Source organism: Vulpes vulpes, chromosome 9 (assembly GCF_048418805.1).
Source record: "Vulpes vulpes isolate BD-2025 chromosome 9, VulVul3, whole genome shotgun sequence".
In the NCBI taxonomy this organism is placed as follows: Eukaryota; Metazoa; Chordata; class Mammalia; order Carnivora; family Canidae; genus Vulpes; species Vulpes vulpes.
Genome location: NC_132788.1, coordinates 78,136,495 through 78,164,073, shown reverse-complemented (window position 1 = coordinate 78,164,073; position 27,579 = coordinate 78,136,495). Strand labels below are relative to the sequence as shown.

General features: G+C 48.1%; 2 protein-coding genes across 7 annotated transcripts in view; one reads left to right on the top strand and one right to left on the bottom strand.

The window, feature by feature from the left end:
* The window catches only part of SLC25A26 (solute carrier family 25 member 26), a 129,510-nt gene extending 118,071 nt beyond the window's left edge, over window positions 1–11,439 (top strand). For 3 of the 5 annotated variants that reach the window (XM_072720502.1, XM_025985037.2, XM_072720503.1), the window contains 3 exons: window positions 3,984–4,048; window positions 5,178–5,251; window positions 9,272–11,439. In XM_072720502.1, coding sequence (XP_072576603.1) covers window positions 3,984–4,048; window positions 5,178–5,251; window positions 9,272–9,389 — 257 coding nt within the window. In that variant the 3' untranslated portion in view covers window positions 9,390–11,439. The remainder of the gene's footprint in view (window positions 1–3,983; window positions 4,049–5,177; window positions 5,252–9,271) is intronic. The other 2 variants (XM_025985030.2, XM_072720504.1) reach the window with 1 other exon arrangement.
* The window catches only part of LRIG1 (leucine rich repeats and immunoglobulin like domains 1), a 111,323-nt gene continuing 94,058 nt past the window's right edge, over window positions 10,315–27,579 (bottom strand). The window contains exons 12-19 of one of the 2 annotated variants that reach the window (XM_072720500.1): window positions 24,809–24,972; window positions 16,764–17,084; window positions 15,189–15,491; window positions 14,252–14,671; window positions 13,738–13,863; window positions 13,003–13,149; window positions 12,116–12,400; window positions 10,315–12,010 (exon numbers count right to left, since the gene is read on the bottom strand). In XM_072720500.1, the coding sequence (XP_072576601.1) occupies window positions 11,751–12,010; window positions 12,116–12,400; window positions 13,003–13,149; window positions 13,738–13,863; window positions 14,252–14,671; window positions 15,189–15,491; window positions 16,764–17,084; window positions 24,809–24,972 (2,026 nt within the window). In that variant the 3' untranslated portion in view covers window positions 10,315–11,750. The remainder of the gene's footprint in view (window positions 12,011–12,115; window positions 12,401–13,002; window positions 13,150–13,737; window positions 13,864–14,251; window positions 14,672–15,188; window positions 15,492–16,763; window positions 17,085–24,808; window positions 24,973–27,579) is intronic. The other variant, XM_072720501.1, reaches the window with a different exon arrangement.

Genomic DNA, 27,579 nt, shown 5'->3' with positions numbered 1-27,579 from the left:
CCTGACGTCCCTCCCCACCACATGCTCAGACCCTGCAGCCTCACTTGGCCACCAAGGCTGTGATAAGACTGGCCTTCTATCAGAAATCAGGTTATTCATCCTTGCGCACTTTTCCAGTTTTAAACTGGTTAAATGATCCTGGATGAACCACACTCTGTGCTATCTCTGGCACTCTTCTGTGCCCATGCTTGTTTTATAAACTACTTGGCACAAATATCCAAAAATGTCCCCTGAGATTGGAGGTGTTGATGGCTTGTCATGCTCAGAAATTCCCTTGGCTTCTGGTCAGGGGTTAAACGAGGGGAAAAAAAAAGATTTTGCCAACTTCCTCACTTCAAGTTAATTTTTAAACATAAAGCCATAATTCAGCTTAAGGAATTATGACATTTGCTACTATAGTGATATGTACTATTCTAGGGTTCTTTGGTCAGTTTCTCATAATTAACATCTACTTACATTTTCTAAGGGAGAAGGAGCAGGACCCAAAGACAGAGGGTCGGAGGGACAGAGAGGGAGAGATATTCCCATGGTTTGAAATTCTAGAATATGGGGCGCCTGGGTGGCTCAGTCGGTTAAGTGTCTGGCTCTCAGTTTCTGCTCAGGTCATGATCTCATGAGTCATGAGATGGAGCCCTGCACTGAGCTCCATTGGGCTCCGCACTCAGTGGGGAGTCTGCTTAAATATTTTCTCCCTCTGCCCCTCCACTCGTGCGCAGGTGTATCCTGTCCTCAATCAATCTTTAAAACAAAAAAGAAATTCCATAACGGAGTAAAGGATTTATCTGGGTAACAAATGATAAGGCCTAACACAACCTTGAATCACAAACAAAAACACTTTCGCTGTTGTTGAAGCACTCTGTGTCTGTATACTTGGGTGGAGATCGTGCATAGGAGGTGCATGGAGATGCTATTCTTGCTGAGGCTCATCAGGAGAGGGGAGGCCAGGGAGGTTCCTGCATGTCAGCACTGCCCACTGCTGTCCCTACCACTTTCACAGCTGCTTCTGGGAGGTGACAGCTCCAGACTTGTTGTAGGGAGGTGGCCCTTTGTTTGGAGTGGTGAAGAACCTACATTTGTTCCCTAAGGATGCATGAGATGTCATTTCATTGTAAACATACATTTTCCCCTGAACTTGGTCTTTGAAAGCAGTTGGCCTAACATTCTGTAAACACCTAACTCTTGTGGAGCCCCTAGAAAGTTATTTCATGTGTGATGTGAGCGCACAGGCAGCCTACAGTTGGCTGTACCAAATAATTATTTCCTGTCTAATAGGGTAGCATGTTCCTTGTATTTATTACTAGCAGTTTACAGTTCCCTTAAGTGAGATGTAGAAAATCACTGCATTTTAACTTTTAAAAGCACAGGTCCCCAACCCCCTCCGCACTGTAACCCATTATTTTATTACGTGATCCTCACAGGCCTTTCTTTGCAACCTCATAAAAAACATTGTGAAGGCTGTATATTAAAGCAGTCCTTGATATTTGAAGACATTAGAATTGATTTATTAATAACTCATAAAATACAGCTACCATCATAGTAAAATTAGGACCTATTTAAGCATATTTGTTTTTTCCTTTGCCTTTTCTTCCTATTCCTGGTAGGACACAGCAGTGTCTAAGAGCATATTGGCAGGCAGCCACAGTAAGGGAAAGGTGCACTTTTGCTAATGGCCAAGACAAGTTTGATGCTTGGTGCCCACGTTTATGAGAAGACAAACACTAGGCAGTGAAGGTAAGTTAGGAAAGCTTGAGTGGTCAGACAGGGGGCAGGTAATGTCTTCGCCAACTTTTAAGGCTTCAGAGTTGGTCTAGGTTAGTTTGCGAGCATTTTCAAATAGGATAATGGTGTATACACTTCTGAGTTTTAACAATCAGACACATTTTAATGTCTTTTCATGTATCAGAGTCATCATGTAATAAATGAGCACTACTTTTGGAGCTAAGATGCATGTGGTTTTGAGTCCCAGCTCTATGCTGTGTGGCCCTGAGCAAGTTGTCTATAAAGTAGAATAGTAATCCCCGTGCAAACAAGATACAGTAATTAATGACAGCACCTGGTACAGTCCCAGAGTGCCAGGTACAAAGGAGGCCCAAGTATCAGCTCTGAGCTTCCCCTTCCTCATCTCTGAGAGGATGAGTTGAAACTTTGGGTTTGTAACAACTACAGATGCTTATCCAGGGCACCTGGCAAGCATTTTTGAATGTCTGCTGTGTGTGCTGGGCTAGAGCCATGAAGGAAAATCACACATTCTCTCTGCTGTTGCAGAAAAGAGGCAGTGTCCTAGACATTTGGCACAGACTCACTTAGTCCCTGTGTCATACTGTTAACTGCTTTTTACAGGTGAAAAAACTGAGGCCCGTAGCACACTCAGTGACCATGAGCTCATGTTATGGAGTCAGTAATGTTCAAGTCTCAGCTCTGCACTAAGTAAAACCTTCTTTCTGTGAGTTCTGTATCCTCAGTGAGCCTCAGTTTCCCTACCTGTAGCATGGGGTAGCAGTTACAGAAGTACCTGTCTCCTGTGGTGCTTTACCTCCAAAGTAAGTGCTGTACCTAAGGCCAGGCAATGAGTAGAGTAGGGGTTTCAGGCTTGGTCTCCCTGACTCTGAAAGAGTTCTTCCGGGATGGGGCCTGCAAACCCTGGCAGCCAGTGAGGGAAACAGAGTTGGATACTATCAGATTTAGGGTGGGCGTTTTGGATAATATGGTTCACTGCCTGAAGTTGAATAAGTACCTGAATTTCAGGCAGCTTTTGAATCCCAAGGAAAATGTTTCAGATGTTCTTAGCACAAGAGTAGCTAAAACAAAAGGGGACTCTAGTACTTATGTAACTGATCATCATTAGCCTCCTGATATGTGTCTTTTGTGAGTAATCAAAAAATGGAACATAAAAGCATGAATGGGTACATCTTTCAAAAAGTCAGTGTCATAATATATGTTACCAGAGTTCAGTGTGAGGATCTTATTTCTGCAACATGTTAATAGAAAGATATTTGGTGGAGATCAAGTGACCTTCACATGCCACAAAAATCAGAGGGAGAGATGTTATTTCTGAGCATCATTCGCCCCTATAAAACTGTGCAGCCTAGCTCATGGAAGCTGAATCTTTAGAAAGCCCTTTTGGGTTTATTCTTTCTATCTCCTTAAGGCCTCTTGGGGATTAAAATACATCTTTGCATCACACCAAATAAAATAAAGACACCATATACTGTGATTTCTGTTAAAATGTTCTCCAATTCCTCTGTCCATAGATATGGGTATTAAAATGTGTGGATTTTTAAAATACCAGCTTGGCAGTCATGGTATTCCATGGAAGAGAAGGTGGGAAGGAAGCTGTAGGAATTTTGCCTGTTGAATCAAGACTAACTGGAAGAGGGTGCAGAGTGGGGCCTAGAAATGTCACTCCCTGGCCTGGCCTGTTATCTGAAGCCTGCATATACAGAAAGCTTTTACTCTTTTAACTCAGAGAATGTAGTCATTAATACCAAAAGTCCTTATAGCAGTATGCATATTTCTGTTTGCCCATTTTGTCTTAGCCCAGAAAAGACAGGTATTTTGGAGTCGGGATAAAGAACAGTGGTCCATAGAAGGCATGGGCCTCCAGGACTCACTGGGAGCAATGAGCTTCTCATACTGACAGTGGGTGTCTAAACATAGACACACAACCATGTATACACACAGGTTTGTTGCTCCACAAAAGAGCAAGATAAATTATGGGCCCCCCCCCCTTTTTTTTTCCCTCACCTGAGTGTATAAAGCATTATCCTGTCATCTCTTTTATGTGTGGTTTACCATCACTACAAAAGCAATGCAGCAGGTGGATTTTGCATGTGTGCATCCTCTTTTTAAATCTGTCCAATGGGGGTAATGATTAGGGAGGGATTTTTTGGCAGTTGCGAGGAATTGTAAAATAAAAGACCACACCGTGTAACACAGTAAACAACAATACCTCCTTTATGTGTTGGGTATTTTTATATGCACAGGTGGATTTGCAGCTGCAGTCACCACACCTCTGGATGTGGCAAAAACAAGAATCATGTTGGCAAAGGTAAGTGTAAAATAACGTAATGTAGATACAACAGATGCTGGTACGTGGTTAGCACTAGGGCTCCTATGTATATAAAGTGAATAAAAGCAGTGTAACACTTCCCTGTAATAGCAGCCTTATGCTGCCTCCTGGACCACTCGTGAAATGGACACATTGTTAAGACTAACTGTAGTCATACAGTGTCTGTATAGCATTTTAACCTTTACGAAATTCTCCTCATTCTGTAAGCAAGTGGGGCGGTTTTTATGGGTGACATACCTGAGGCCCAGAGAGTTGACTTGCTTCATGCTATGCAGCAGGTAAGCTAGAGGCTCTGAACTCAGGCCAGATGAATCAGGACAGTTGTCAGAATGGTTTAAAAAATTTTTTTCGGGGGATCCCTGGGTGGCTCGGTGGTTTGACGCCTGCCTTGGGCCCAGGGCGTGATCTTGGCGTTCCAGGATCGAGTCCCACATTGTGCTCCCCGCAGGGAGCCGGCTTCCCCCTCTGCCTGTGTCTCTGCCCGCCCCCCCCCCCCATGAATAAATAAATAAAATCTTTAAAAAAATTTTTTTCATTGAAAAGATGATACAGAAAAAGCTAGACCAAGATCTCATGGAATGCGATGTGCATAACATATCTGGGGCACAACAATAGAAAAAAAAGTCCTACCTTTACGGAGAAGTGGAAAGATGAATGCGAGATTCTAATATGTAGGTTGACAAGGCCAAACCTGAGAGTATCGGTAGGTCCTGTTTTAAATTGAACACAGTACTCTTTACTAAATGTGTTTATTAGCTACTTGGGTGAGTTCACAGCTGGACCGGCTGTATGATTATGGCCCATTCTTCCCAGAGCACTTACTGTTGTTCTCAGTCTTCTTCCGGTCCAACAGCTGTCGGTGGATTATCCAGTGAGCTCTGCATCCAGCTCAGTACTGAGAGCCTAGGAAAGGAGCTTCCTGGGAGGCTTACCTGTGGGCTTGAATGGAAGGGCTTCTGGTCTAGTGCGGTCCGGGGGCCCTGACTCCCGAGAAACTCCCCCCCACTGTTTCAGACTGTCCTAAAGGGTGGTGGTGGGAGCTGTGCATCTGACGATCAGTTGGGGAATTTCATAAGATAATGGCTCTGTCTGTTGTCCTGTTACACAGGCTGGTTCCAGCACCGCTAGCGGCAATGTACTCTCTGCGCTGCACGGGGTCTGGCGGACGCAGGGGCTGTCAGGGTAAGGACAAGAAGGAAGGTGAAACTGCCTTTCCGCCCCTCCCCCGGCTCTTCCTCCCTTAGCCCGAGCGGGATGAACCCCTTTCCTTCCTTCTGGTGGGTCTGGTTGGGTCTCTGTTTACACCACATAAAACATACTCGATGTCGCCTATGTGAGATGCTACTGCACAGTCAGGTTGACGCAATGTCTAGCCACGTGATTGCCAGACTTGGCCATCTCAGTGTTGGAGGACATCCACGTGCACCCCCCCACCCCCCCAGGTTCTGGGCTGCAGCTCTGAGCAAACAGGCTTCCAGTTACGTAATTTAGGAATGCAAGGGAGCCAGGGTAACATTTAGAGGAAAGCGCTTGTGGTTGGGGAGACTTAGGACTGTTATCAGTAACAGCTATTTTCCCTGTACCACCGAGCATGTGGTCTTGCTTAGAACCTGCTCTGTGCTTTCCTCAGCGCCGCAGACTTCTAGCATCGTGTCTTCAAATGCCTGCTTTTCAAAACGTGCTTTTCACGTTGCTTTTACAATCTATAAAGAGATCCAAGTGTTGGGTCTACAGGTGTGCAAAATTACAGTGTTCTCTTTGGAATGGCCTACGAGTGATTTTCCTGAGAGAGCAAAGCCTCAGCCTCCTCCTGGAGGGCCAGGAGTGAGCGTTGTGGCAGGATTTGGCTGGTGGGGAGAGCAAAGCTGAGGCAGTGCCACCTCCTCGTCCAGGTGCCATGTTGCTGATTTGATTATAGTGTTGTGTGCACTTGCCAGGTTTTTCTTCCAGCTGGCTGATAGTTGGGGAACATGAGGCATATTGATCAGGACCCGGGTAAGGTTTTTGCAGGAGAATGGCCCCATTTTCTATTCAAAATTTCCAACTGATAGTTTGAAAAGTAGGTCGTGTCAGGTGGTTTTGTTGAATGGGCCACCTGTGAAGGACTGCTGCTGGTTGATGACAGACTTAAGGATTTTGAGACAAGAAGTGGGTTTAATGGGAAGGAATATTTGAGCATGCGCAAGGGAACGGCGGAGTGGGAGCACGTGCGCCGCAAGTCAGCCACCTACAGCTAACTTGGTGCAAGCTGGTGGCTCGTAGCTCAGACACATGGATTTTGACGCAGATCTCCCGTTGAACAGTGAAATGGTGTGAGAGAAGAGAGCTCGAAGGCCACTCTTTAGTAGCAGGTGAAAGATTCTGAGTGTTTCAAGCAGGTTTGGGGTCACAGACGTGTTGCCTGCAGTAGCTTTTTTAGACCGTAAAGTCCGTATGCTGAATTTCGCTGCCCGATCTGTTTCACTGTTGCTCATGTTTGATTTTATGGCAGCTACGGGTCAGACCTCTGCTCTTGACTTAGCTCTGTGGACTTGGTATGGAGCTGCAGTGCATCTGCCTTTCTAGAGACCGCGGCCAGAGGCGGGTATGGCAGGGTGGGCAGCGCCCCGGGCACCGAGAGCTTGCCGAGGCCTTCCCTCGGGGAGCTGATGGCAGCGGAGCCCTCCCTGTCCTAGCTGGGCTGCGTGCTCGGTGTTAAGTAACTAGGCCGCGCCAGAATGAGAGGGAGAGGCCAGGGTGTCCCAGTGTCAGCCCTGCAAAGGTGATGTGGAAATCTGCTTCTCAAGCTGGGGCCCTCAGTAGTACACGGTGTTGTCCTTAGAGTGTTCCAAGCAGCCGCACTTGCCCTTTAAGAGATGCTCCTTTCCACCAGCTTCCTCCTGAGAGGATCAAAGGCACCAACTAACTTGACAAAAGAATTGTAACTGAAAGCAAGCAAAACCAAAAGGTCCCTGCCAGCTTGGGCCCCTGCTCTACCCCCCAGCCCTGGGCATCCAGGGCCCCGAAGCCTCCCGGCTGGGCTGAGGCTGGGCTGAGGCTGGGCTGGCCGCCTGTCTGCCTCCCTCCCGGCCCCTGCCGCCCCTCCTCCAGCCCTGAGCACACCTGCCCCGCGGGAGCAGCCGCCTCACCCCGCAGGGACCCGAGCTGGCCTCCCGGGCAAGTGGGGACGCTTCGGTGGTGCCTTGGTGGTTCACAGGGAAGACCATGTGCTGGCACCTACTGGCTCTCCGCCTGCGGCAGACAGGCTTCTCCCAAATAAAAACACCCCTCGCTCCTCCAGTCCTCCAGCCGGAAAGCGGATGGCCAAGGCCGTTGGGCCTGCATCGCTCCTTGCCCCTTGCCCTGTCAGTCGGCGGCCTGCCCCGTTTCTGGACCGCGAGGGACCGCGCCCTTCGTGCAAGGCCCTCGGCGCCCGGTGCCCCCGGGGTCCGACAGCACAGCCCCAGCCCCCCTCTGCTCAAGTGTCGGCCACCTCGGCCACCTCGTTGGTTGGGGCGCTTGCTCTACAAATGACTCTGCTCTAAGGCTATAATTATGTTAATAGAGTCCATTGTCATGTAGTGAAACCATAAACTGCTTCCATCTGCCTCGTGCCAGGAGCAGCCAGGAGCAGCCAGGAGCCGCCGAGTTCAGCAGCAGCAAGGGCTGAACCCTGACAGGCCGCTCGGGAGGGAGGGAGGCTTTCGTGGCAGAGGCGCCCCCTGTCCCGGCCCCTGCAGGCCTCCCTCCCGGCCCCCTTCTCTGTCCGTCGGGCAGGAGGCGCCCAGGGGCCTCGAAGCCGTAATTGAGGAGTTTCTGTCCTCACCGAACACCTCACGCAGAAACCGTGCCTGACGCTGAGCCGGCTTTTCTCCTTGTATCTCTTCCATGGTTACTTCTAGACAAGAACAAGAGATTCTCGTCTGTAGTATTTCACTTAATGACTTAAATCCTTACTTTGCCAACCAAAGGGCCCCCCAACACGAAGTCCGTTTTCCTCAGAAGTGCCGCGCGCAACGCTCAGGAGGCGCGCTGACCTGTCCCAGCAGGCGTGCCGAAACCGGGGCGCGGGGTCCCCCCATCCACGTTCTTGGCCAGGCCCTACTTAGCTTATTGTGGATGTTCTTCCTCTTAGGGGTTATGTCCTTTTCAGAAAACCTGACCATTTACACTTTCCTTCCCTAGACCTCATCCAAAGCGTCCTCACTACAAAGCCCTTTAGTTCTGATTTTTTCTGCTTACAGAAGTCACACTCTTGGTAAAAAGGCTCCGTTATTCTAGTAAGACAGGGAATGTTTCCTGTCATCCTGGCCCCCCGGAGAAAGTTGAGGACACATCCTTGCCGTGATCATGTGCACAGCTTGGGGACTGGACTTTTGTCAGAGCCTGCTGTGGGAATTTGTGTCGGTTCCTGTGGGCCGCCTCAGGCGGGGCCTCTGCAGTTTCTCTGGGTAGCGGCAGGGCTGTGACGAACCCCTCCCAACAAATACCTGTGCACAGCCACGGGGTGGTTTTTCAAGAGTGAACCTCCAATTTGCATCCCCAGTAATACTGTTCTTTTACTCTTTGATTATTTGCACCTCTGACCGGCCTCATGTGGTGCGTGGGGACTGAACCTTCGAGAGGCTCTGCCTGGGTCGTTGGCCTTTCTGGTCCTTCCCCAGAGGAGAAAACAACTAGGGAATGCATGGAGACTGACTTCCCTGGTCTAGCATCACATCCGGGGGCCTCTCAGGTCAGGACAAAATGCACCTGAGTCACTGGGAGGAGCGGCAGATCTGTGGGAAAATCTCCAACACGCAGAGCCTACCTTCATCCCCAGGGTGGGCCGAGGCCACCCCACGGTTTAGGCCTGTGACTCCACTTCCAGGGTCCCATTCCTCATCTCCCAGGGACACAGCCGGTCTGCAAGTTTTCAACGGGACTGTTGTAGAGACAGAATTTTTCTTAACTAATTACTAGACTTAATTGTGAGGCTCACAAGTAAGTGGTTTGGTATTTAGCCATGTTGGCTAACAAGCAGCTGGGACCCAACTTCAACGAGTCTGCTTGGGAATGTAATTCAGTGCCATTCTGAGAGCAAAAGCACACGCTCGAAGTGCTGTGTGGGGTTTAATGGGCATGGTGTGCTGAGCTGTGCAAGCTGTGGGTGTTGGAATTTAACCTTTTTTACACACACCAATTTAAAAAAAATCTTTTCCTTCTGCTTTTTTCCTCCCCTAGATTATTTGCAGGTGTCTTCCCTCGAACAGCAGCCATCAGTCTGGGAGGTTTCATCTTTCTTGGTGCTTATGAGCAAACCCGCAGCTTGCTGTTGGAACTTGGCAGGGCGAGCCCCTGACTCCAGGACGGTGCCCAATGCTCTGCTCTCAGGAAAGGGGACGCCGTGCGAGCAGCTGCAGTCGCCAGGCTCGGGTGTGCGAGGACCGGAGCCCTGGCCCTGGTGGTGCCCTCAGCCCTCCTCTCAGACCCCCGTAATAAATCCATGTGGTGATGCTGCCCAGAGCCTTCATTGGATCTGTAGCTGTCCTGCCTCTCCCCTGCCCCGTGCTAGGGGACACAGAGGGAGGCAGAGATGCTTCTCATTGTGTCATGGGCGGGGGTGGGGGTGGGGGGGGGTGGGGTGGAGTTCGACAGGGAAGGAAAGTGGTGCCCACCACTGGGTGTCTCCCTGTGGTGAAGCTTCGGGCTCCGTTTAAAAACAATGAACTGCAGGTGCAAGCAGGCATTCTTCTGGCAGCCAGGCTGCTGTTCCTAATTACCCTCAGATGTCCCCTAAAGAACACGACTGTATTATTTTACAGAGAAGTGTCCAGCAGCCCACGTGGTATGAGACAGAGCCAGCAGTTGCAGCCCAGGGCCTGGGAGGGCGTGGTGGGCCCACTGAGGACCTGAGTCCCACTCCCCACTTCTCCCCAGGAGCCCCAGAGGAGGGGCCTGGGCCAGCGGGGAGACAGCACCATTTCTCCACGCCTGGTCAGGTCTGTTGCGCAGTACTGGAAATTAGAAGGGACGAAATGGGGGAGGTCACCATTTCAGAGCTTGACTAATAAGCTCCAGGTGTTTGTTAGAAATCTCAGGAATCCAGGGGTGGTGTATCTTCCCCGGAGCAAACAAGTATATGATTTTGCTTGCCGAGAAGAAATTTTCCCCTTTTTGGGAAAACAGATAATTAAAGGCAGAATGTAAGGGAGTTTTTGGAACAGAACGGGGTGAAACAGTGCCGCTTACAGCGTAGGTAGAAGAATGCCCCAGCCACACAATCAGCATTTATAAATGAACCTTTATTAAAGACACTTCAACGCCGTTTGTTAGACACTTCAATATTTTACATGTTTTTCAATGTACACTGTACCAAAATTTCTATAAATAAATAACTTTGTACATAAAAGTAATACTTCCTCTTTCACATTGCCTCTCAGAAGCAGCAAATTCACATATTTTGTGGAAGTAACATTAATCAGTTGACTGTTGAGAACACAAGTCTGAATGTGCTTACCTTTTAGAACAGTGATGACACCGGACAGTAAAATTTAACAACCATTTTGTCAGTCTCTACCTTCAGCTTTTTGGCTAAAGGAACTTGCTTTCTGAGATTTTAAGGACCTTGTTTCAATGCAGTTTTTCCTGAAATACACATTGGCACTCACAAGATGGTTAGCTACAGGTCTCCAAAGTGCAAATAGGCCCAGGTCAAGGGCTTCTTAAGCTTGTACAGTCCCAGCCCGGGTCTGTCGGTGGGAGGGAAGGACGTGGAGAGACAGGCTCCGGATCCTCAGTAGAGATAAGCTAGCCCTGAAAAGTAAGGACTCGATCCTTTTTCTCCCCCATGATCAATGTCATATTAATTATATTGGCAGAACTAAAACATCACTATTGAAAAATCCACAGGTACCAACACCAGCAGCCTCTATAAAAAGCCTCGAATGACAATCGAATGATACGGATGACAACCACATTTGCTTTTCTCATAGAAGAAAGGCAGGCAGTGCTTAATTGCTTGGAACAAATGCCTCGTGGCTGATTATCCACCCCCATCCTGCTTGGCAAGAACTTAAGCTTTCAAGAAAGTCACGTATGGCAGAGATACAGGACGACATGGGCATCTCTGGACTCTGCAGGGAGGTGAGCTGCAAGAGCAGCCACACGTGAGCAATACTGACAGGAAGTGAGTTCCAACGCACACGAAGGCTCGGGCTGTACAGCCTCCCACGGGGCTGGGCTATGAAGTGCAATACAAACCCAAGGACTTCCCCTCCCCACCCGCCAGATACTCCTAGGAGCAAATGTGGTTTATAGCTTCTACAACTTCCATCCATGCATTAAGGCACCAGAACTATTATTCCCTGCCCCCCTTCCAAAATTAAACAGCAACCTGATATGAAAAATAATATTGTCAAAATTGTATTTTTTTTTCTGTTAACCATGCACTAAAGATTAAAATAGCCTCTGCAAAAGATATATAATATATAGGAAATCTCTGAAAACTCTTATGTACAATGGTATCAAATACTTTTCTGCTTTTGTACACAATAGCCTCTGGCGGTTCTGTGCTTCAGCTGCAAGTCCTTTAGACCACGGACACTCCACATGGAAGTTTAAAAACTCTGTACACATCAGTGACGCTTGAACTCAAGCTTCCTTACAGCCTCTCCTACCTCTTTCCTGTAGAGACGGACACAAGAGCTGAGGTAGACAAAGCCTAGCTTTTCGGTGCAAAGAGCAGGGGTACGCCCCGTTGCCCGGGGAGCTGTCCTGTCAGCGGTAGGGACTCGGGACTGGAGTCACACGCTTGGGGGAGGTGTCCGTTGGAAAGAAGCAAGTGCTGGCCTTCACTGGGAACGTCAGGAAAGCCCGAGGAGGCTTCTGGGAGCTCGGGACTGCCTGGAGTTAATGTCGAGGGAGGCTGGAGGTCTATGGAGTCTGGCTCACACAGCCTCGCTAAAGTCCAAGAGGAGGCCCCTGTGAGAAAGGAGAGGGCACGTCAGAGCCTTCCGTCTGGCTGCTTACCGACCCCCTCCCCGCCCCCACCTGCAGGTGCCTCCTTGGAAGACCATGAACATCTACCTTTCCCATCTAGAGGTGCCATTGGCTTTTTCTTCAAGGGTGTCAGCATTCTGTCGTGGTTACTGGGATAGAGGGACCCCTTGCAGTCGGCGCGGGACCTGTCAGCAGTCCCACTGGTCACATGATGCAGAGAATGTTCTCGGTCTGTCTGACTGGGCTCCTGGCTGCTTAGTGTACCTGGCTGTGCGCCGTCTCTAGTCACAGGCTGAGGACAGAAAGCTTGTTCCTTGGAGTAACCATCCGAGTCAGTGTTACAGTCACCGCACGCAGCCGGGCCACTGTGCTCTGCAGGGACAGAGATGGATTAGAGCCCTGGCCACCGAGGTCTGCATCCCCACCCGGAACAGGGAGCTCCAGGGGCCTGCGCAGACCAACTCTATAAAAACTCCCCTCTTCCCCCACGTGTTGCATCAGCCTAGAGAAAGGACTGGGCTGATACCGAGCCATTAGTGAAGAATGGGCCCTCCATGTTTCAGCATTTCAGATTAATTGCTTCATGAGAGAAAGTGGTCCTACTGCTCTGATCACAGAGGAAAAAAAAAATCCCACTGCATGACATCCCTGTGGTGTCAGGAGTCTTTGGAATAATTAGACAAATAGCCTCAAAAACAGCCCTGGTGAAAAGATACTTTGATTTGGGCCTTGCCCCTTATTTAATTTGCCTATAAATCTGGAAAGTTCAAGCCCAGGCTCACCACAGCACAGATTTATTTAGGAGACATGCTACTTCAGATTACAAGAGCCAGGCCACAGCTTCCTGTTTATGCACTGAATACCAAATTCTGAGCTAGTCTTAGATCGGTAATGCATCTCTCTCACCGAATGAACAGGTCTACTTGAATTTTAATTTCAAGAACTGAAGACTGCCTGATGAGAGCATCTCTTACCCATCTTCTGCGGACCAGGTCTCCGCTGGGCTTTCTCCATCCCGTCCCACGGCTCCTTGTTACATCCGGTGCAGAGCTGGGGCTGCCTGCACGTAACTCCATGAGCGTCCACCTCTGCAAAGAGGCTTGCGTCTCTTGGACAAACACCTGCAGTAGATTCCCACAGTTAGAAATGAGGGGCTCACTCCTCAGAGTCAGCCTGATGAGAACAAGTGGCAAGGCTACTAGAATGGTCCTTTTTACAATGTTCTTTACGGTGGTAGGTGCCTGGGCTGACCAGCAAGGAGCATTTGTAACAGGCTTCCCCGCAGGCAGGCCTTTTGGTTTTCAGAGCCGTGCTGGTGAGCAGTTCTTAGAAGGACAGACCTGCCCCTGCAAGCATGCAGTCTCCCCTGTAGAGGTAGCTCACCCTAGGAGAATGTTCTAGTAGCAGACATGGGGCCACAGAGCAGGCCTGGGCCTATCCCCTACTCAACAAATGGGTTGCTTTCAGGACCTGTAATGCCCTTTGCGGCTTCTTATTTCAATCCTACCTCATCCTGACTAGGAGATGTAAGCCCCATGTAGTAACTTCCTGGGGGTTGGATTTTTAAAACCTTGCAGACCATGCACAGGGCAGGGCTTGAGTCGGCCAGCTTTCTGGGTCAGATGTGCTCAACGTACAGCCATGCACCTGCCCTGGGAAGGGCAAGCCTGCTCCTGAGGACATGGCCACATCAGGCTCTGAGGCCTTACCGTTGCTCTCGATGTGCCCATTGGCCTGATGGCCACCCTCAGTCCTGATCACAGTTTCCTGTCGGTCAGAAAGAGTCCCCTGAGAAGAGAGGTAGCTTGGAACATCCGGCGGCACAATGGTTTCATCTGCAAGGAGACAGGACGGTCAAATACCAGGTACCCTGATCTTTTGTGGTGATAAATGAAAACACTTGTTAACCATCAGGCCCAGACAGCAGAATCTGTCAACAGCAGCCGCCCAGGCTGTGTAGAGAGCTTGTCTGGAGGGCCCAGCTTAGCCTCGCTCCCCACCTGGGTGCAAAAATGGAGCAGTCGGAGGTCTGAGCCCGCAAGAGAGCGCAGTGATGGCAGGGGAGCCAGGACTAGCGGAAGCACAGTACCGTGAGGTCACTGCGGCAACAAGCCAGCACACGGTGGCCACCAAGCACAGGCCAAGTGTGCCCCTGTGGACCTGCCTCCTCTACGGACAGCACCGCTCTTCTCCCCTTGGCGAGCTCAGCCAGCAGCGGCTAACCTGTGTTGGTGACACTGTACTCCTCACTCTTCTTCCTGGTCTGGTAGATGATGCACACCCAGACCAAGGACGTCAGGACGATGCTGCACACCACTGCGATGGTGAAGATGCCCACAGTGGTGCCATCTTTCCTGCAGCCAGGGGCGGGCAGGATGCTCAGCTGGCTGTGCGCCCGCTCCGTGCCCAGGGTGTTGGAGATCTCACACGTGTACTGGCCCGCGTCCTCCACTACCACGTTCTGAACGATAAGCAGCTGGTTGCCGGGGGTGAAGTGGTGCCGCTCAGTGAGGCTCAGGGGGCGGCCCCCCTTTAACCAGGTGATGCGGGGGGTGGGGTTCCCGGTCGCTTTGCACTGGAGAGCCACCGTCTCTCCCATGGACACCACACGGTCTTCCAGAGGTACCACCAAGGACGGGGTTTCTGCAAGAAGTCAGAGGAGACCATATGGTTATTCTGTGGGCCTGCCCTGTCTTCTGGACAAAGGACAGTCCAACACCTCAGTGAAGTGCCACGTGAGATCTTTTATCAGAGTGGCGAGCTTTTTAGAAGACCGAACACAATGACTAAATCATTACCATCCTGGGGGGGTGGCTTCAACAAGGAGGGGGAACTAACCCCGAGCCACACAGAAACCCCTCCTCCCCCACCTCTCCTGGGCCAGGCCTCTATTCTTCAGCAGGCCAGGTCTAGAATGTTCCATATCAAAGCTCTATAAAAAATATTCCCTTAATTCAGTGGCTATCTTTAAAAAAAAAAAAAAAACAACAACACTTGTTCAAGAAAATGTTAGCAGCTCAACATCTCAACATTTTAAACAACTAGAACCAGGACACATTCAGCCACTGTAGGTTCCACAGAACTGTTTGAGAACCTCGCCACTAGGTATCTGTGCTATTCGAGGGCCCTCTCCCACATCCGCACACGTGTACTCATATACTTAGGGGATGAGTGGTCGAACCAAAGACTGTCAGGGTGGCATTTGCGGAAACGGTGCCGGCCGAGTTCTGGGCGGTACAGCTGTAAAGCCCCATGTCCTCTATCTTCACATTCGTGATGAAAAATACATCATCATCGGGCATGACGTGCATGCGTCGTTCACGAGCAGCGGGGAAATCCGTGCCTCCATCCTTTTGCCAAGCGATCTGGGGGTTAGGGTGGCCGGTGGCTGCACATTCAAGACGGGCCGTGGTGCCAGTGCGGATGGCGAGGTCATGGGGGATTTTGGTAAATGACGGCAACACTGCAAAATACATACCGTCAGGCTCGCATTAAGGAAAAGCAGTTTTTCATGAAAATAAAAAAAAAAGGAAAAGCAGGATGCAAAGGCCAGACAATCCTCTGGGAAAGAGACCTCCCGCTCTATACGGGGGTGTCCCCTCCCCACCCTTTGTGCCAACATCGGGCTAGAACAGACGGTGGGAGTGCCCACCGCCTTTGAGAGAGGAGCAGTAGGCTTCCCAAAACTGCCCAACCTCTTCCTTCCAGGACTGCTCTCACCCCCTCAGATGGAAACTTTCTATGAAACCATTCCCCTTTGATCCCTTATGAGGCAATCTTTCCATATGGAGATACCCCACAAATGCTGGGGTCTGACACTTGCCTGCCTTAAGTAGCCACCGGAACAGAGCCCGGGGAAACAAAGGTATCTGCTTCAACAGGATGTAATGACACCAGGAAGGAAGACCGGCCCTCACCCTGGGCAGAGCAACAGGATGGCCTTTCCCTCTTGAAGAAACCCATGGAGGGGAGGGGTGTCAGGGCCACGTCACTGGACGCTCTTGAGCTGTAGGCAGTTGGTTAGCTTATTTCTGCCACATACTCCCTGACCCAGTGGTGAGCATCCAGCACAGACCGGGGCATCACTGCAGTTCCCATCAAGGTCATTTCAGTGGGAAGTCTAACTGCTCACGGAGCTTTTGATAACAAAGAGGACTCCTTCAGGATAAGCCAAAACAGTAGGCCAAAGTGGAATAAAGACTGTGTTTTCCTGTGATCTTTAAGGGCTTCAAGACACGGTGGTTCCAGCACTTTTTAACGGGACATTTAATAACCAGGTTACTGTGGTGGGGGCTTACCTACTCTAGCTACTGACTTGTCGTCTTCTACCCTAAACTCACCCTAACAAATAGCAGCCCTGAGAAAAACCACCTTGATAGGCTCTAAAGCTCAGAGGGCAGGTGCTTCACTACAGTCAGGGTTTGCTTGGGATCTGGATATCAGACGTCAAAGTTTGTGAAGAATAATAAATGGACAAAAACACGAGGCTTGGGCCCATGATTTCATTTAACATAACAGCTGGATAAGAAAATAAGTCCTCAAAAACAGGTAAATCACTGAAAAAAAGCCTTCATGAAATCTACAAAACTTGCTCGGGGGCCAGCCGGGTGCTAGTGATACAGTAATGTGCCAATGAAGCTGCGTGTCTCCTGTCTGTATCCTTCCCACCCGGATCACAGAGAAGCACGGGTGGCTCTAGAGGACTCCTACACCAGAGTGAACAGCACTTCCTTACCATTCACAATGAGCCTGGCCTTGTGGGAGTAGGTAGAACCGAAGTGGTTGGTGATGACACACTGGTAGCGGCCCTCATGTCCAAAGGTGACATGGCGCAGGTGCAGGATGGTGGTGTACTCCATCACCTTCCCATCCTGTGCGCGGACGTGGGCAAAGTTCTCCATGTCGGCGTTGGCCAGAACCTCGTTGTCCTTCTTCCAGGCAAATGTCATTGGGGAGCTGCTGCTGCTGGCTGCTGAGCACGTGAACCGGATGTCCTTGCCCACGACAGCCATAGTGGGCTCTGGCTGGGTGATAATCTGTGGCTTTGGTAAGTCATCTGGGGAGAGGAGAGCCAAATTTAAGAGTCTCCCACACAGGTTCTCAGGACACAGAGGGACCACATCTTTCAGGGTCTCTGCTTGCCCTCAGCTCCACCAAACACTGTAAGCGACTCATACCACGGATATCTGGCCTTATCCAATTATAAACCTCCGGGCAGTATCACCTCTATGACCAAACTCCTTGATTACAAACCCATCCACTAGCATGCGTGTACCAAAGCATGTATTTCAAGAATTTCCATGAGAATGCCACGGTTCGCCTCACTTGCTTACTACCTTAACACAGAAGACACTAACAGAGTCAGGAAGTGATTCTCGTCAGTCATGACTGCATAGACCTTACCCACAAACTTCACTCCAAAAGGAGTGGAGTAGGAAGCACTCCCAGAATGCGAGACAAACTCTTCCAAAAATCTGCACCTCCATGAAAGCCACAACAACACTAGCATAAATGGTTATGATTAACTTTTTAAGAATTCCAGAAGGCTGTAACAACCAAAAGGCCGTAACAACCCATGGAGGGTTGACTCGAGAAAATGCCTGAATTTCAGGAAGGAAAATGAGCTTTGTGACATTCTAATTTAGCTTACGTTCCATCCCTCTCTCCCTAGCTTTGCGGTATCCTTAAAACCCAACAGCTTAACAACCACTGAGAGGGGCAGAATGGGTTTGGAGCCCCAACAAAAGCCCCATCCTCTGGCATTATGTGACCTGAGGCAGTTGGCTCAGCAAGGAAGCCCTACCCATTGGACATCTGATGGAAACAAGCAGCAGCCCATGGTGAGGCCATATCAGCTGAGGCCAAAAAGACACTGGCCAAAAGACTAGAAAAAACAGTGAATGAAATGCAGACCATGGGCACTGAAAAGGTCCAACATGTTCTTAAGGCTCTAGAAGGCCACGTGCACGTGCAGGGCAATATGCATACCCAAGACAGACCTGAGAGGATCCTCATTTCTTACCTGTGAGTATGGTTCGGTACTAAACAGGAAGTAGTGGCATACCGTTAACATACAACAGAGATGCTGGGCAAAGGATGAGTGACTTTCGAAGTGATTTAAGGATTTTCTGTCTGGTCATTAGCTAACCAGGGAGGGACTGTAATGGCTCCACATAACAGACTACAATATTTGTCCAAACAATTTGTCCAAACAAATTATAATGATAAACAGAACAACAACAAACCAGGGGGAAGACAGAGGAGAATCTGATCTCTGCAGTTGCCATATTATTTTAAAGGCTCAGTTTCCAACAACAAAAAAACTACAAAACACGCAAAGAAATGAAGAAAAAGCAGTCAATGGAAATTGTTCTTGGGGAAGCCCAAATCATGGACTTAATAAAAACTTTAAATTGGCTTTATAAGTATGTTCAAAGAACTAAAGGAAATCACGTCTAAGAAAATTAAAGGAGAAGTATCTGAATACTTTCACACCAAACACCAATAAAGAACTAGAAATTAGGGCGCCTGGGTAGCTCAGCTGTTGAGAGTCTGCCTTTGTCTCTGCGTGATCCTGGAATTCTGGGATCGAGTCCCACACTGGGCTCTCTGTGAGGAGCCTGCTTCTCCCTCTGCCTGTGTGTCTGCCTTCTCTCTGTGTCTGTCATGAATAAATAAATAAAATATTTTTAAAAAAAGAACTAGAAATTGTAGAAGTAAACCAAAAATAAATTTGGGAGTTTAAAAGTATAATAACTGAAAAGAAAAATCCACTAGAGGGGCTCAAAAGCCCAACTGAGCAGGTAGAGAGTTAGTGAAGTTGAGACTATCCAATCTAAGAAACAAAAAGCAATGAAGGATAAGGAATAGTCAGAAAGACCTGTGGGATAGCATCAAGCACAAAACATACAAATAATGGGAGCCCAAGAAGGAGATAAACAGAGTATTTGTAGAAATAATAGCCCCAAACTTCTCAAATTTGATGAAAAATAGGCATTTACAACCATCCAAGCAGCTCAATGAACCCAAAAAGTAAAACTCAAAGGTCTCCACCCAGAAATTTAATAGTCAAACTGTCAGAAGTCAAAGACAATCTTGGAAGCAACAGGAGAGCTGCGACCCATCACATACAAGGGATCCTCAGTGACATTAGCAGCTGATTTCTCATCAGAAACCATGGAGGTGAGTAGGAAAACATGGTCAAAGTATTAAAAGAGACTGTCAGCTACGAATTCTATATCTAGCAAAACTGTCCTTCAAAAGTGAAGGAGAAATTAAATCACTCTCAGATTTAAAAGCAAAAAACCTGACATGCACTGCTATCACACCTGCCCTACAAGAAATATTAAAGAGAATCCTTCAGGCTGAAATGAAAGGACACAGTAGTAACTCAAATTCACACAAAGAAATAAAAAGCACCATTAAAATAACTACATATGTAAGTATGCAAGTACAGAATATTTTTGTAACACTCTTCTGATTATTTTTTTTTTAATTTTTATTTATTTATGATAGTCACACACAGAGAGAGAGAGAGGCAGAGATACAGGCAGAGGGAGAAGCACGCTCCATGCACCGGGAGCCTGACGTGGGATTCGATCCCGGCTCTCCAGGATCGCGCCCTGGGCCAAAGGCAGGCGCCAAACCACTGCGCCACCCAGGGATCCCTTCTATCTGATTTAAAAGGCAACTACATAGAGCAACAATCACAAAACTGCGTTGATAGGCTTGTGATAAATAAAGATGTAATTTACATGACACCAGTACCACAAAGGAGCAGCTCCACAAATGGAGCTTAGTAGGAGCAAAATTTTGTAATCACTGAGATTAATTTCATTTTAATCTGAACTAGATTGATTTAAGATGTTAATTATAATCCCCACAGCAATCATTAAGAAAGAAACTAAAAAAATAGTAAAATAAACAAGAAGGGAATGAAAATGGTACATCAAAAGATACCTAATAGGAAACCAGTCAGTAATGAAGACACATAGGAACTAAAAACCTAAAATACACAGGAAACAAACAGCAAGCAGTAAATTCTATCCTATCAGTAATTACATTAAACAAATCAATTAAACCTTCTGGTCAAAATGCAAGATTACCAAAATGGGATAAAAACCCATGACCCAGCTACATGTTTTTTTGTTTTAAGAGATACACTTTATATTCAAAGTCACAAATAGGAACAGCAGCCAAAAGAGAGCTATGGTATCTATGCTAATATCAGATAATATAGACTTTAGGACAGAAAGGGTTAACTAAGGAGAAAGAGTAACTTCTTATAACGTAAAACGATCATCTCAAAGACTAAACATCAAACATATGTGCATCTAACAGAGCTCCACAAAACAAGAAGCAGAAACAGAGAAAACTGAAGAAACAGACAATGCAACAGTTTGTACAATTCAATACTCCATGTTCAATGAGGGATAGAACCATTAGGCGGATCAACAAGGCAACAGAAAACTTAAATGACACCATTAGCCAAATAGACCTATCAGATATCTACAGAACATTCCACCCTACCACAGTAGAATAAACATTTTCAAGTGCACGTGGAACATTCTCCAACAGACCATATGTTATGCTAAAAAAACCAATCTCAATAAATTTTTAAAAAGACAGAAATGCTACAAAGTGTCTTTAATGACAGTGAAATGAAGTCAGGAATCAGTATCAGAAGGAATACTGGGAGTCTAATTTGTGGAAACTACACTCCACTTTTGTAAGTTGAAGAAGAAATCATAAGACAAATGAGAAAATGTTTTGAGATGAATGAAAATGAAAACACAAGTACCAAAACTTAAAAGCTCAAGCCTAAAACCATGCTTCTAGAGAGATTTAGAGCTGTAGATGTCTACATTAAGAAAGTTCTCAAATTAATGACCTCATCTTTCTCTTTAAGAACTCAGAAAAACAAGCTATATCCAAACCAAGCAAAAGGAAATAATAATTAGAGCAGAAACAAACGACAAAGATGGAGGAAAAAAAAATCAACGAAAAGTGTTACTTCTTTGAAAATACAAAACTGAAGACTCTAGACTCGCAGAGTTTGGGGAGATGGGGAGAAAATTTCAAACACTAAAATTAGGAAAATAGGGTACATGACGACGAACCTTATAGCAATGAATGAGAACACTATGAACCATCTGCATGCTAACAAACGAGATAACCTCATATATGCACAACTTCAGAAAAAGACAAACTATCAACTGACTCAAGAAAAAATCCAAACAGAGAAACAAATTTTAAAACTTCACATAAGAGGCCAGATCCAAATGACTACACTGATAAATTTTACCCAAAATTAAAGAATAATTACCACTAATCTTTCACATATTCTTCCAAAAAGATAGGTGAGGAGTGAACAGTCCCTGACTCTACTGTATAAGCCAAGTATTCTCAGATAACAAAATTAGATGAGAACAAAATTAAAGACCTTTATGGAAAAGGGGAAAAAAAAAAAAATCCCACGTGATCACTTAACAGATGCAGCAAAAAACATCTGACAAAGTTAACACCCTTTCATGATGAAAATACTCAACAAATTAAAAATAGAAGGGCATTCCTTAACCAGATAAAGGTCATCTATGAAAAGTGCACACCATCCTATCTAATGGTCAAAGACTGTATGCTTCCCCCCCAATCAGAAGAGACGAGAATGTCTGCCCTCACCACCTCTACTCAGCACTGCACCCGAGGCGCTCTACCCAGTGCAACCACGCCAGAAAAAAGCTATTGAAATTGGCAGGGAAGAAGTAAAACTGTCTTTTGCAAAGGGCATAACAATAAAATACAAAGAGAATCTTCAGCAATTCAGTAAAAACCTATCAAAATTAAGAAATGATTTCAACACAGTTGCAGGATACCATTCACTCCTTGTTAGTGGGAATATGAAATGGTGCTGCTCAAGAAGTTAACAGAGTTCTATGACCCACAATTCTTTTCCCAGGTGTGCACTCAAGAGAATTCACGTAAAAATTTACATGTGAATGAATGTTCACAAAATTATTTATAATAACCAAGAATTAGAAACAACCTAAATGTCCATCATCTGATGAATGGCTAAATAAATGTTTATCTATACAATGTAATATTCAGCCATTAAAAAAAAATAATGAAGAAAAATGAAGTAAGGGGGCGCCTGGGTGGCTCCCTGGTCAAGCATCCGATGATTTCTGCTCATGCCATGATCTGAGGGTCATGAGATCAAGCCCTGAGTCAGGCTCTGTGCTGGGTGTGGTGCCTGCTTAAGATCCTCTCTCCCTCTCCCTCTGCCCCTCCCCACACCAACTCATGGCTTACTCACACACTCTCTCTCCCCCCAAAATAAAAAGAACTAATACATACTAAAAACTTATGCTAAATTTAAAAAGCTCATCATAAAAGACCATATATTGTAGGATTCCATTTATATGAAACATCCAGAACAGAGAAATCCTAGAGATACAATGTAGTGGCTGCCAGGGCCTAGACATGGGAGAGCAGGGTGTGACGGCTGTGAACCTGGAGTTTCTTTTACTGGTGATGGAAATGTTCTAAAATTAGTAGTGAGGATTATACAGCTTTTCAAAATTCTGAAGACTATTAATCAGCACATTTAACACAGGTGATTGTTATGTATGTTCATGATACATCATCACAGTAAATATCCAAACATTTTCATGCCCTCCAAAAAGAGACTCCCTACCTTTTAACTACCATCCCTTCTCCCTCCACCCTAAACCACCAGTAATCACCAACCTACCTACCACCCACCCCTGCAGCAGTCCCTAAATGGGGACCTGTTCTAGACATTGCATTCACTCCTTCTGGACTTGCCATATGGAAGGAATCATAGAGGGTATGGTCTTTTGTGGTGGCTTCTTTAACTTTACATATTTCAAGGTTCATCTATGTATGAACGATTCCTTTTTATGGCCTAATAATGCTCCAGGACGTGGCTATACCATATTTTATTTACTCATCAAGTGATGAGCATTTGGATTATTTCCACTCTTCGGCTATTCTGAACAATGCTGCGACGAGCATTTGTGTCCAAGTTTTATGCAGACATATTTTTGTTTCTCCTGGGTACAAAGCTAGGAGCAGGTTATCCCAACTATGTTTGAGAAACTTCCAAGCTGTGTTCCAAGGGGGCTGCTCCATTCTGCATTCCCACCCGCAGTGGAGGAGGGTTCAATTTCCCACCATCCTCACCAATACTTGTTATCTGACTTTTTGATGCTAGCAGTGCACATGAGTGTGAAGTGGTAATTTTTCCATTTTATAAATAAGGAGGGGGAAGACTCCCACACAGCTTAAAACTCTGATCTCCTGCCAGGTGTTTTTCACGATTCCCATTTAGAGCCGGTGACTGTTTTGGTGGTGAGTCTGAGCTACGATGTGGAGGCGGGGCTAGGGAGCAGAGGGCTGCTGGATCCCGGAACATGCCAGGGCCACAGGCCAGAGGCAGGGCAAGGCAGGGCCAAGTCCCACCCTGGCTTATCCAAAGGGGCAGATGATGACCTGTGACAGGAAAAGGGAGGAAGACACAGAAAGCTCCATTGCAGGAAGGTTGGTTAACAGTTTGATGGACAAGGCCCAGCTCCCTGGTGAACAGTGGATTGCACAATCATTTTGTCCTAGGGAACGGGAGCTAGATGCAATTTTACATTCTGCACAAAGGTCCCAACAAACTGATCAGTACAGAAAGTTCATTTTGGAGGGCTGTACCTCACTGGGTGTCCTTAAGGCTTCTTGCTGGACTGGATTAGCACACAGGAGGGCAAGACTATGTATAGAAATGGTGGTGGACGGAGGTGTAAAGGGGGGCAGCTGTACTCAGACTTCAGCAGGTGCATCAACTAACGCTCTGCCCCAGAAGCAGGATGGAGAAGTGGACTGCAGGGGTCCCCACCCTGCTGGGGGAGCTCCTCGTGAGGATCATCACACCCAAGGCACTCCCCATACAGACTGGGCGGGGGACAAAAGTCAGGTGGACTCACGCCTGCACAGGAGTTCTGATCCCACCTGCTTAGTGGGGATCACCTTCTGATCTCACCCTCACTCCTGCTTAGAAACCAGGAACCACTCAGAATTCATCTCATTCTCTGACCACGTCTCATCGATCAAGAGGCAGTGCATTTCGGTTGGAGTGTGGTGTGTGTGCGCGTGCACAGAGTCTCCAGCCGGTCGGCATCTTCTGTGCTCTTTGCAACCAAACCTGGGATTCCGATCACCCCTGGTCACAAAGATGGCAAGACCCATGCTCCAACGGTCAGAAGGGAAAAAAAGCGTAAAGCTACGAGTGCAGATTTCAGTGGTTTGGAGAAACAGCAAGAGTGCAAGTCAACAACAAGGAATTATTTTTACTACAGTAACTGTTCTCCTGAGACTTGTTCTTCCTGTGTTTAACCTTTCATTCTTGGGGCTGGAAAGAAACACACATTAAAACCCCAGCCTCATACACTGAGTAAATTCACAGCTCAACCTGGGCTCTAGAGCCGTCTTGAGACAACACAACTTTCTTCCAGTAACTGATTATTCTGATTTGTAACTGAACCAACACAGGCTCCCTTCTGATTAAATGCACATACTCCAAGAACCACATAATGAGGCGTCTCTACAGTAAATACTATGTGTGGTTTCAGTGGGAAATAAATCGCATCCAGGAGCTGATTGGTAACCAGGAATTGGGGTTTACTCTGATCACAGCAGTCACTCCCATAATGAGAGGTTCTTCCTGGCCTCACTGCCCTTCATGAAAAAAAAAAAAAATCACGAAGACAATCTTACCACACACGAAACTCTCCGGCGACACGGAGAAGATGCTCTGGCCCTTCAGCGACTCTGGGTGCGCGCAGGTGGCTGTCACAAAGGCCTGCAGCGTCCTGCTCAGTAACCACGGCGGCAGCCACTTCAGCTGGCAGTCACACAGGAAGCTGTCACTGCTAATACGGCTGAAAGCAAAAGAAAAGGGACATCTGAGGTGGGACCTCAGAAAAGGGATATTCCCTCAGTCCCCTCTGATGACCGTCTGTTGTTAACACCAGCAATCCAGAAAGGGAGAGTTTTCTCCCAAGTTCCTCTCCAGTGACCTAGGGCAGGACATACCATCTACTTGGAGATTTTCATGATGTGCATCTCTGGCTCGGACGTTAGAGGGGGAACCCAAGATCTGGCCTTTCTACCAAGCTCCCAGGTGACACGGACACCACGGCCTTAATGCCCCATGGCGTACCCCACCCCTGGAGTTCACACGTGTTCAATGCCAGGCACTCCATGCTCTAATCTGCCCTGGGGGGGGGGCACTAGCTCACCTCGTGCAGCCGTTGCCCACCTGACGGGGTGAGGAGCAGTCCCCTCTCTACTCCCCGCCACCCCACTCCTGATCGGCTATTGGGGCTTCTAAACCCCATCTGAAACTGTGATCTAAATTCTGAAACAAGTTCCGAGGAGGGCTCTTTTTCTATATTGTTGTTGGGTTTTTATTTGGCAAAGGTGAAGGTTTCCTTACTTCCAAAACGTAAGCCTCGCCGGCAGTTGCCTGCCTGCGTGTTTACCTCTACGCCACGGCGATTCAGGAGGCAGCAGAAGTCGGCCCGCCCCCTGAACAGTGCTTGCTGGTTAACTGCCACTGCCCAGGGAGCATGAGAATGCACAACTTTGGTTTTGTGAGGCTCCAACCAAAACAGAGAATATTTTCTTTTTCATTTCTCAGCAACTGAGGATAAGCTTTTTAAACAGAAATCGGAATCGCCATCTCAGCGGACATTCCTTCCCGAGGAGTCACAAGAAGACAAGTCAACCGAAGAGTCTAGCTGCCTGTTCTTGGAAGACTCCAGGCCGGAGCCGGAGCGGAGGAAACCCGGGCGCCCCTGTAAGGAGCAGCCGCCTGCACGGCCACAGAGGGGGCGCACGCCTGTCCCGAGCAGGTCCATAGCATCATATGAACCTCCTCTCCTCCACCCCCTCGCCCCCACGGTCCTCACGTGTCAACAGGCCACCAAATGCCCGGCTTTCTGTCTTCCTCTATCCGTGCTTTCTCACGAGCAGAGAACTGTCAAATTAGTAAGCGACAAGGGGGAGTGCAGTGCCGGGGAACCGCTGCAAGCTCAAGTCAGGGACACCTCCTCTTCCGGCCCCTTCCTCCCGGCTCCCAGGTGAGCCATCTGATACTAAAATACTTTTGGAAGGTGCTTTTTCAAAGACTGAAATAATTGATCTCAGAGCCACTCTAACTGGGATGTTTGGCCACATCTGACCTTTACATCAGCATCAGCTTTTTCTTTTTAACGAGTTCTACATTTGTCCTTGCTGGGCAGGTTGCCCTGCGCTTGGAGGTGTCGCCCCAGGGCTGTTCCACGGTGGAGTGGTGCGGAGTTGTGCGGGGCCGGGAGGGCTCCCACAGCCAGCCCCGGGGTAGCTGCAGGCCCGGCTCCCCAAACGGGCGCCTGCCACGGGGGGCTGGGGGGGGAGACCCCACGTCCACGCCACCCAGAGAAGGGCTCTCCCGCTGTCAGCAGCGCCGTCACAGACTCCCCATCACACAGGCACGGGGCACGACTGCCCCCTTCTGTGTCACCAGCAGGAAGGCCTGAGTCAGTCTCGAGGAAGCCACTGGGCTATGGCTGTGAGAGCTGAGGCACTTGTGTGGGGGACAGGGACCTATTTCATTTGAGCCCCAGGAACACAGCAAGGAAAGCAAATCTGGCATCTATCATTGATCAGAAACGCGTGTGGGAAGAGTTACAGCCCACACCGTGTAGTGCCAGTCTGGCTTGCTTCAGGTTTCCTACCTTCTCCACAGGGAAGCCCGCCTCACACAGAGGAGACGGGGCCTCAGAAGAGAGTGGGTAGTCGGGGCGGAGAGAAAACTTTCCTAAGAGCAAGGCAGGACCCACAAACGGGGGCTTCTGGGTGGCTCAGTTGTTAATTCAGGTGTCTGACTTTTGACTTCAGCTCAGTCATGATCTCAGGGTCACGAGACAGAGCCTGGTGTCGGGCTCTGTGCTGAGTGTGGAACCTGCTTGAGATTCTCTCTCTTTCCTCTGCCCTTTCCCCCAGCTCTCATAAGCATGTGTGCTGGTACTCTCTCTTGAAAAAAGAAAAAGGACTAACAAGACAGATGAAGAACAAGTCCAGCCACAGAGTAAGGACCCCCAGACCTCCCCTACACACACACACACACACACACACACACACACACTCAGAGAGAGGCAGAGACACAGGCAGAGGGAGAAGCAGGCTCCATGCAGGGAGCCTGACATGGGACTCGATCCTGGGTCTCCAGGATCACACCCTGGGCTGAAGGCGGCGCTAAACCGCTGAGCCACCCAGGGATCCCCCACACACTGCTTTAAAGACAAAGGTGAGGTTGGAAGACGGGACTGGGAACTGCCCGCAACCCCAAGGCTTTGCAGATTTCCACTACTCTTCCTTCTTGTCTGCTGCCAACACGCACAGCTTTCCTCAACTCCCGCCTCCAGCCGTCCCATCACTCTGCTGGCTTACGGTGCATTTTCATGGTTCCAGCTCAAAGTGTGTTTCTAATCATCGCTTGTGGA